Source organism: Podarcis muralis, chromosome 6 (genome assembly GCF_964188315.1).
Source record: "Podarcis muralis chromosome 6, rPodMur119.hap1.1, whole genome shotgun sequence".
NCBI classification, from domain to species: Eukaryota; Metazoa; Chordata; class Lepidosauria; order Squamata; family Lacertidae; genus Podarcis; species Podarcis muralis.
In genome coordinates, this window is record NC_135660.1 from 74174327 (window position 1) to 74184935 (window position 10609).

General features: G+C 39.4%; 1 protein-coding gene across 20 annotated transcripts in view; it reads left to right on the forward strand.

Annotated features, from left to right (window-relative positions):
- ANK3 (ankyrin 3) overlaps nt 1-5602 on the forward strand; it is a 398459-nt gene extending 392857 nt beyond the window's left edge. For 10 of the 20 annotated variants that reach the window (XM_077930551.1, XM_077930566.1, XM_077930553.1 and 7 more), the window contains 4 exons: nt 761-844; nt 992-1051; nt 3280-3365; nt 4011-5602. In XM_077930551.1, the coding sequence (XP_077786677.1) occupies nt 761-844; nt 992-1051; nt 3280-3348 (213 nt within the window). In that variant the 3' untranslated portion in view covers nt 3349-3365; nt 4011-5602. The remainder of the gene's footprint in view (nt 1-760; nt 845-991; nt 1052-3279; nt 3366-4010) is intronic. The other 10 variants (XM_077930556.1, XM_077930558.1, XM_077930559.1 and 7 more) reach the window with 2 other exon arrangements.
- Nucleotides 5603-10609: the final 5007 nt, after the last annotated feature.

Below are 10609 nucleotides of genomic sequence, written 5' to 3' on the forward strand. Positions count from 1 at the left end.
GCCAGAATTGACTTTTTAAACACACTAATTTGTTTGCTTCTGTAATTTATTACCTGGCCATCAATGACTAATCAGCATTTCTGGTATGACTTATAAAAAAAAACCCTATAGTGTAAGGGAAGGCCTATTCAAAATGTGAAGTTAAAAAGAATCATGGGGGTAGATGGAACCTTAGTTTTTGTCTGCTGGAATAGTCAGCAAGAAAGGAAAACCATTATTTTCCGGGGGGGGGGGATCCTCTGAGTAGAAGTAAACACCATGCTACTACAAATATTCTATCAGCGCAAGTATTTCAGCTTGCCAAACAGAATGAAACACCCCTACATATTGTTCTGAGGGTTCTCCTGACTCCCGCAAGCAAATTTTGCGGGGTGCTGGAGGAAGGACTGAAAGCCCTGTTGCACAAGCTAAAGCCCTTGCACAGGGCTTCCACTGATGGGGTTTGTTAGATAAATCCCACCCATATATATATATTTTTTTTGGTTCCTTCATAGCAAGGCACGGATCAAGATAGGCCTGTGCATGTACACAGAGTACTTCCACTACAGGCAAACTCTCCTTCCAATGACAGCCCATCACTGATGGCTTCTGTCTAAGTTTAAGAAGACTTTTAAAATGTGACATTACCATGTGGACATCAGTAGCTGCTGTTTCTGACAAGTAAAATCCAACATGGCATGATTTTATTGCTCGGAGTGGTGCTGAATAGCCAATATTTGGGAATATGGGTAACTGGCTAATATTGTAACACATTCTTTAGGGTGAGGAGGCAAAAAACATTCCTGGTGAATCTGTTACAGAAGAACAGTTTACTGATGAAGAAGGCAACCTCGTCACCCGAAAAGTAATCCCACCTTGCATTTTCATTCTTTTCTCCCTCTCCCTCTCCCTCTGCCTCTCTCTGTTGACTCTTTTTACATTAGCTTTGTCCTTTCAGAGTCGGGTGGAAAAAGTATCGATTTTTGGTTTTTTCCATATTGCTTCCCTACAGGTTACCCGGAAAGTGTTAAGGCGTGTTGTTATCCCACATGAGAAAAAACCTGGTGACATGGTAACCAGCGTGTGTGTGCAGGAATAGCAAATAAGGGCTGTTCTCTAAATGCTAAAGATTGCTTGCAGTTTAACATTAAAGCAATGCAAAGCAAGAGTGCCTGTGCTTTTGACAAGCTGTGCATTTGAACTCAGAAAAGGCGAGGTCTCACAAATAGTGTGTTGTGTGCTGGCAGAGTTCTTCAGTTTTTCATTCAGTGCCTTCAGATTCTTGAGAGAAATGTATTTCATTTTGATATTCTAGTAGGAAATGTTAGCATTAGGAGTGGTTTTTAATACAGCCATTTGAAATGGCAGAGTCTGAGCCTGAACACACTTTGCCATTCCCATCTCCTACCACCTCCTCCAGTTTCTTTTACTAGCTTGACAGAGGATGACACAGAGCAAACTGGAGGGGGGGGGCTAACTTTGTGGTCTTTTGCTGTAAAAGGGCTTTATGTGGCACAGGCTGGAATCCTGTGGAAACCTACCTGGGAGTAGTCCCCACCTCCAGTGGACATAGTAGGACGTGACTTCCCAGGAAACGTTATGCTAGGATTGCACTGCAGGTAGCTGAGGTTGCAAGCATGAAATAAGAACCAGCAATGGGAAGCCTGTAGCCCTCTAGATGTTTCTGGACTATAGCTGCCCTCAATCCTGACCACTGTGCACAATGCCCGATACTGATGGGAGTCGAAAGCTATCAGGGAGGTTTCTTATCCTTGACATTTGGATTACAGACTAAAACAATGCCATGTTCGTGGAGGATTTTGTTTTGGTTTTTTTACTTTTTAGCACCAAGCGATTCTTCTTCTTCTAAATTTTCCCCTATTAAGGTCCAAATTGAAGCCAGCTTTTCTAATGATCTTTGAATTCCTATTTTTTTAAAAAGGCCCTACGGAAAGTCTTGATTAATCACCTGTTTTTTTAACCAATTAATGAATTACATTTAAGGTAAGTTTGCACAATACCCAGACTTAAGCACTTGTCCTTTTTAAGAAGTTGAAAGAAGATACCATGCTATTTAATAAACAAAAGGTATTGCTTAGCCTAAAAAGGGAAGGTTGCTTTCTTTTAAAAAAAGAAAGGCTAAAGCCATTCTCAATTACAGCAACATCCCAGAAGCAAAACAGCATCAAAAAATAAACAAGTGTGCCCTTAATTCACAGACTGCCCCCCCCATTAAAACTGGCCAGCACAAGTTAATGACCTAACCTAACAGTTTACTTGGTTACCCTGTCAAAAGCACAACTTTCTTCTAACAAAATGTTTTGATGCTGCCAATCCTTTGCCAGTAGGGCTATGTTCCATCTGCAAGCAAAAATGTGAGAAAAATGTATTTCTACATCATGAGAATGGAATACTCTCAATGAATTAAATTTAAAAAAACAACAACAGGGAGAATGACAGGCATTAATGAGGAAATGGGATTGTCTAACCATGGTTTTCCTTGTCCAACTGAGTACCAGGTTCAGCATCATGGAACACCATTATGTAGTTAGAAGGGAGAGTAGGCTGAGACCATCACTTGCATCTCACAATTTTCAGAAAAAGCAACTTGTGAAAATTCTGGTTCTTCTGTATCAGACCTATGCTTTTTAGAGACCACATTTTTTCATTAATACCAATGAGTTTTCATTCCTTCAACAGTACTCTGCACCTTTGGGTATTGTCTTTCAGTGGCAAAAGACAGGAGATCTGCACTGTGTGTCAGCTTTTAGATTTTGTTGCAGATGTGTTTCGCTTTAGCAAATACTTTTACTGGCTTTCCTCTTCCTCCCTTTCATGACATTTTCTCCATTACTAATCTACTTCAGTTGAAGCTGAGCTGTTATGAACTCTCTTAAGAGCAGTGAGCTTTGTTTCCAAAGGATCTGCTAACTTGGGATGCCCAGAAAGGGAAATCTGGGAATCTGGTTTTTCAAGAGGGGTGAAACATTCAAAATTCAAAATTGCTTTAAGGGAAGTAGACCTGTGATATTTCCTGATAATCACTGAACTGCGGCAGTATCCCAGTCTAGCATACAATTCATAACATTGTAAGGCTATGTTTCCTGTATCAGATGGTACTGAAAGCTTGTGTTTTTGCAGCTTAGTAGACTGGCTACAGAGCTGTGGTTTGTGTGTCTCTGAAGTGCTCAGATTTAACAGCTTCTTACTTGTCCCATTCCAGCTGCATGGGACCTGCTAGAAATCAGTTTGATAGCAACCTCAGCATCTGATTTCTGAATGTATACCTTTCCATTACAGCAGGGAGAAGGTTATAAGATGAAGACGAAGAAGGAAGTCCGGCATGTGGAGAAGACGACATATTCATAACATACAAACAGCAAATGGTCAGTTTGCTACACAGACATTCTACTCTTAATACTCTGAGCAAAAATGGAGTCTTAGGAAGCAATAAAGAGGCACGCCAGCAACAATGGCATATGTTAAGAGAGTTTCAGATTCAATACAGGCACAGACTGGGACAAAAATCTCTACTTAAAAGGCTTGCTGAAAAAGGAAAGTATTTGCTAGCCAACGGAAATACACTAGAGATGGTGCCTATCTTTTAAATTGTGGGAGTACCAAAAGGGCAGGTGCCACCACAGTAATGGTCTGATTCCTGTATTGCATGGAACAGAACTTTTGATGAGATGGTACCTGAAGGAGGCCCTCTCTTGCAGAGCTTAGTGATAATTTATGAATAAAAGGAGTGTGACGATCTTTCAGGTACCATAACTTTAATGTGATTATGCCAAGTTATCAAATGTTGCACCAGCACGCCCCTTTCTACACAAAGACATGCTTAGGGTGGCCTGTGCAGGCCAACACCACAAAAACATACACTTAAGCCGCTATTGCAAAGATATGTCATTACTGCTTATGCCAAAGGAATCTTTAGGACTGAAATATTAGGTGCTTTTGAAAGGTAGATTTCTGATATTGGTACTGTTTTTTTCTTCTTCTTCCCTCACCCCTCTCCCTTCTGTCTCAAGACTGTGTACGCTTTTACTGCCAGTATTCTAGAGAGAAACTCAAGGAAATGGGGGAAAAAATCAACAGGAATTTTCAAGTCACTGATAAAGCGTGTGTGTGTGTGTGTTTGCTGCTTCCACACATTAACCGCATGGATTTTATGCGACGAACAAAACAAATTTAATTTAGCATGAGCCAGTTCTACAAGAGCATGGAAATTCACTTTCATTCACAGCATTGGAGAGTGTGCAATGGAGAACGATGCAGTGTATATACAAGATTCCCACACTGGAACAGCTTCGTTGAAGCAATTTGATGTCATCTGAAAAAAGGAATTCCTGTAGGATGAGGGGATGTAACGACACTGAAAAAATGGTTTAAACCACAGAAAGACACTAAAATTTACTAAAATCCACAACAGCTCGCCTTATTTTTCTTGGACCCAAACTGTCAGGGTAATAAAATACTCTTTCGTTTTTTTCTCTTTTTTTAAGGAAAAAAATAACTAACATCAATAGTTTCACTGTAAATAAATAACACTGTATAAATTCTAAGGAGAAGTAGAATAAATGTTGATAATTCTTAGCTCACAAACGGAATATTGCATTCATGTTGAACAGAAATCAGTGTCTCAAACGGCTACACCTGCAGGGGTATTCTGGGTGTATCTTCACAGATTCTTGTATATTTAGCGATTATAATGTTTGTATATGCAAAACGCTAGCTTGATTTTAAAAAAATCTTTAAAATCTGCTGCAAATTTAATGATTCCTAAAATGAGGAATTCTGTAGTTCTGTGAAAAAAACATTTTTTTCTTCAGAGTACTAATATTTTGATGCATGCGATTCACCTTATTTTGATGAAATCTTTTCCAGTTTTGCAAACACTAGGCCGCAATGTGACAAATAAAACTCTGGGGGGTGCAATCAACCAAGCACAGCTGCTAAGGCCCCTCCCACCCCCCGGACATTTAAATGGGGCTTGCAGTGGGCTCCAGCACAACCGCCACTGAAAACAAAGGCTGGTTACACAGCAGCAGTGCTTGGCGGAGTGTGCCCTTTACCTGTAAACACAAAGCCCTTCATCTAATATTTGTTGCTGTTGCCAATTTTTTCAATGGAAACGACCTGAAATTTAAAGAAACCATAACATATACAGTAGTTGCATTATAGGGAGGGGGGTGCTATCTGTTCTTGCTTTATACCAGGGGGAATATGCTTGCAGCTTTTAGAAGTGGGTTGGTGCTCTTGTCAGCACAAGTTTGGGATATTTTTAAAAAAAAGAAATGAAGAGAAATTCTTAGCTAACAGACTGGCAGCACGCTGTAAAAATATTACTGTATTGTGTACTGGCTCTAAGATGTAGAATCTTTAAGTAAGCCAATCATCTGTAATCATTCTAGCAGTGTAATATTAGGTTGCTAAGGCTGCTGTGTTTTAAAGGGCATTTTTATTTGGGTTTTTGGTGAAATACTTTAATTTGTTAATTATCTTCATATGAAAACAGGTTTCATTGATAATAGCTCTAATTAAATATGTATGAAGAAAACACAAACACTGGATGATCTAGTTGATTATTTAAGCATAAAATAAATTGTGTTAAAACTCTTCACTTATATGTATATTGTGGTATTTATTCATACTCCTGTGGAAATGGTGGGAGTGGCGCATGTTGAAAATGTGGTTACAAAGGGAGACTGTATGCCCAAGTTTTCCTGCTCCCAAGCAGGATTGCCCTACCTTCTCTTCTCTGGGTCCCTCCCATCTCTTTGCCTTCATGCCTCCTCTGCCTGCTGCATTATTTCACATCTTCCCTCAAACTCCTGCCACCTCTTCTCTTTCTCTGATATTGGCTTCTTCTCATTTTGTAAGCCTCCAAGCTTCTCCTGATCCAGCTTCTGTCTCCTTAAGCTCTTCTTCTTCCACACCTTCTTTCCCAGACATACTGCTTGAATTCCTCCTTGACTTCATCACCTTCCCTCCATACACTGCTTGCTTCCATGTCATCCCTTTAGCTCAAGGTCTCACCCCTGCTTCCCATCTTTCATTCCTGTGCAGTGAATGCTATTGGCTACTGATGTCAGGTTGGGCTGCTGATGTCATAGTGGCTCGCCTTATGATGGAACCTGTCTCCTGCCTTCAGTAGCAAAGCAATGAAGAGAAGACATGGGCAAGCTCCCTTGCAGAAAAGTGGAAGATTATAGTAGCAGATTGAAAATGATGCATGGAGAACATCAACCATCAGTTCTTTGTGGAGTGCATTTCACTAGATGCACTGGAAGAATAGGTATTTTGCCTTTCACTCACATGTGGAACACTTTCAGATACAAGTGGTGTTTCTTGTACCATTTCTAATAAGAACCATTACTCCAGGTTATGCACCAGCCATATGTTGGATAGGCAAATAAACAAATGTGCAAATAAAACATCCTCACAGGGATTCTCTATGTGCTTGCCTCACAGCTTCAGCTTCCTCCACTCTGTCCATCATTGTCCTCCTACTTCTGAGGGGAGTGCTGATCCCTTATGTCTTTTAATCAGTGTTCAGATTCTTAGCTCACCCTTGGGGTACTCCAGAACAGTCATTATGATGATAAATATCCTCATATTATATTGATTTGGAACTTAAAGCTCCAGAATATTAATAATAAAAATGCTGCACAACTTTGGGCTTCCAACCAGCAACTTGTAGCTTGCAATCAAAACAGATAAGAGTCCGAAAATAGAATAGAAGGCAAATGATCAATGCTCATTTAGTACGACTGAGCAACTTTTTCAGTGACAAAAGGACTATTTTCCACAGCACGTAAGTGTGTAGTACCACCACTGGATTGCAATCATAAATACTTAAATTCTGTTAACATAGTAGCATACTGTTATCTCTCTTTATCTCTCTTTAAAAGTATTAATTCAATTCATGGATTAATTCTACTCATGAATATTCATCACTTGTTCTCTAGATTTAATTAGTACATGAGGACTTAAATAACTGCACGTGTGAACTATCTCTGTTGAAAAGTATTATTTCTGAGCTGAACTACACTAAATATCACTTTAGTTATTTATACAATATAAAGCATTTGTTTCATCTCCCCACATATAAAAAATTGTCCATTTATTTTTGTAGGTAACTTGGGTGGCAATAGTGCACTAGTCTGGAACTAGTCAAGACAGCAGGCATGTAGCAAAATCCTGTCTCCCCCAGAGAGTTTATGGCTGTGTACACATTACCAGCTTAAGATGCAGCTAGGCCTTTCTTTTTATCAATTTAGATCAAATATAGTTTGTGGGAAAATGCATCAAAACACAGTACTTCATAGGAAATGACAGGATAGATATAGATTGTAGCTAATGTTGTGTGTACACCTTCCCAAACTAGCAATGGGGGGTCATTGGATGCAGTGCTTTTCTTCTAGAAAAAAAGGTGCTGGTACTACGTACCCTTGAGAACTCCCAGAAAAAAGCACTGACTGGATGCAGAGTAAACAAAGAGGGTGTACACAGCATAATACAACAGAGCATACAATGTAACATCAGTGCACTACAAGTCATCATAAAGGGCAGCCCAAGTGGAATGTGGTGGAGATCACCACAGCACCCAGAAATTGTGACATGGGTTTCACAGTAGCAGACATTACCAGAGCACAGAGGACAAGAAAATGTCAGGATGCTATTTTTGGTGGCAGCTAGACATCTCCAGACATGACTATTTCCAGTCCTGGTCCCTATAGCAAAGAGGGTAATATAGATGCAATGAATCACAGGTTGGCGGTGGTTGTTTTTTTTTAAGCTGTATAATAATGCTAATTGGTCATACTTTATTCAACATTTCCCCATGTCTGGAGTTCTTTTGCAAGGTGTGTATTTTGTACAAAAGTCAAAGAAAGAGCAATCATGAATAGAAAGTGTTGGCCGCTGGCAACAAAAACACTTGGAAAACTGTAAGAAAATTATCCCCAAGCATCTTGGTGCTACAATTGAAAGGTAAATTGCAGCGACTTAAAATTACTCCAGCAATCTCCAAATCTACACTGTACATCTGTAAAGACTGACTGAAGATGCTTTCCTAACAAGTGCTGTGAGCACTGAGAGTTCTGAGCATTTATGTGGAAATACTTTTATAAAGGCAATCTCTAACACTAAAAATAATATATGTCTCCACCAGGGTTTATTTATTTTTGCTGGGGGGCATGGAAATTATTATGTTCTATATGTTGCAACTGTATCTTAGAATCAAAAAGCACCTCAGCCCAGCTTACACTTCAAATGCAAGAAATGCCCACTTTCTAGCTTTCTCCAAACCTGCTTTAAATGTGGCCAGTACACATGGTTTGCGTCTTTCCCTTTTAACAAGTGAAATAACATGTTACATATTGCCAGACTCATCCAGGTACAGTGGTACCTCGGGTTACATACGCTTCAGGTTACAGACTCTGCTAACCCAGAAGTACTACCTTGGGTTAAGAACTTTGTTTCAGGATGAGAACAGAAATCGTGCAGCGGCTGCGCAGCGGCAGCAGGAGGCCCCATTAGCTAAAGTGGTGCTTCAGGTTAAGAACAGTTTCAGGTTAAGAACGGGCCTCCGGAATGAATTAAGTACTTAACCCGAGGTACCACTGTATACAATACAAACACTAGAATCAAACGATTCAAACCATTCCACAAACTCTGCTCAGGATTATAAACTTTCCTGATACTGTGCCAATGTACATCAGCATTCACTATAACAAACTATTACTGGGGGAAATGCCTCCTACAGTCCTTGCATCCAACTCCTGGAACACAGTCAAGAATGCTAGAGAAGGTTCAGGCTTCAGCGGACCTGCCTACGTGCCTTTTATGCTACAATCAACCAGCATGCCTAGCCAGATAACGAACAAGCAACAGCAATGGAGGTTATTCAAGGCCTGCAGCACATCCCAGTCATTTCAACGGCAGTGCTAGGATCCTCACAGGTATTACAATCAGCCAGAGCAGCAACATCTAAGCTTACCCCTCCAGCAACGAAGTTACATACCTTGCTCTTATGTGACACAACAAGGGGAGAAGGCAGAAGTCTTGCTGATTGTTGGTGTTGCTTCAGTTTCTCTGTAAAAGATACAGGAATCAATATGACTGTGACAGTACAAAGAGTGGCAGAATTTTGCTCCTAGTGAAAAAGAAATCTATCATGTCTATCAGAACCTTCATGTATTTCTTTTTTAAAAGCAAGTTTCTATCACTCCTTTTTTGGGGGGGGTTTCCCACCTTTTGGGGAGAGGGTTATTGTGCTTTAAACAGCTACATGGCAGGCAGAAATTCAGCAGGTGAATGGTTTTTCATGTCTGCAACTTTATGTTGAGAAGCATACCCTGCTGGATTTCCTCCTATTGTGTAACAGTTGAAAATTCAGGCACCTTGCAAAAAAGAAAAAGGGACTTCATAATAAAGAGAAAATGCTTTTTTCTATTTTTTTGATTTTATTGTTTTATTCACATAATGTACATTCTTTACAACAGACAACTCCAAAATAAAATCATATATAGCAAAACCATAAGTCTCATGTTTTCATTTACACTGATCTCCTCTCCGATACCTTTACTTGATATTTCTTGCTGCTTTCTGCTTTCCTTCTTTTAATTCCTTATTTTAAGTCTCTTAAATCCTATGCCAATCTTTAACAATTTCAATTAATGCCTTCACCTCCCTCCCCCACAACCCAGTACTTCCTTCCACCCGTGTGCGATCTTCTTTGCCTACTATTATTTTTGTTATTGTTGCGTTACTCACTTTATTTGTTATTCCATCCTTAGGATATTATCCTATCTCCTTGCACCTTTTAAACTTTTGCATATTAATTTTTAATCTCCAGCACTGACTTTTTTATGTATTCCTTAACACATTCCCACTCTTTATTAATTTTTTGATTAGAGCAGTCTCTGATTGATGCTGTTAATTTTGCCATCTCCGCGAATTCGAGAAGTTTGGCTCTCCATTCTAATAATTCTGGTACTTTATCAGTTTTCCAATTTTTTGCCACTACGATTCTGGCTGCCATGGTTGCGTAAAGGAACACATTCCTTTTATCCTTGGGGATGTCACTCAATACTAAACCCAGCAAAAATGCCTCTGGTTTTTTAGGGATTGAACTCCTAAATATCTTTTTAAGCTCTTACTGTATCATAATCCAGAATTGTTTCACCACTTTGCACCCCCACCACATATGGTACATCATTCCCACCTCTGTTTTGCATCTCCAACAGAGATTTGATTGTTTTTTGTACATCTTTGCTAGTTTTACTAGGGTGAGGTACCAGAGGTAAAACATCTCCATTATGTTTTCCTTAATCAAATAGCACGCTGTAAAATTTATATCGGTTTTCCATAGTCTTTCCCATGTCTGGCCCAGCTCTTGTGACCATTTTATCATTGGTTCTTTTATTACCTTATCTTTCAGTTCCCATTCAAGGAGCAAGCTGTATATTTTCGATATTATTTTCCTATTTGGTTGTAGAAGTTCACTTTGCAATTTTGATGTTTTTTGTTCAAATCCTATTTTTTTATCTTGGTTGAAGATATGCAATACCTGGTGATATTGTAGCCAGCTGTTACAATAGTTCTTAACCTTTTCATAAGATCT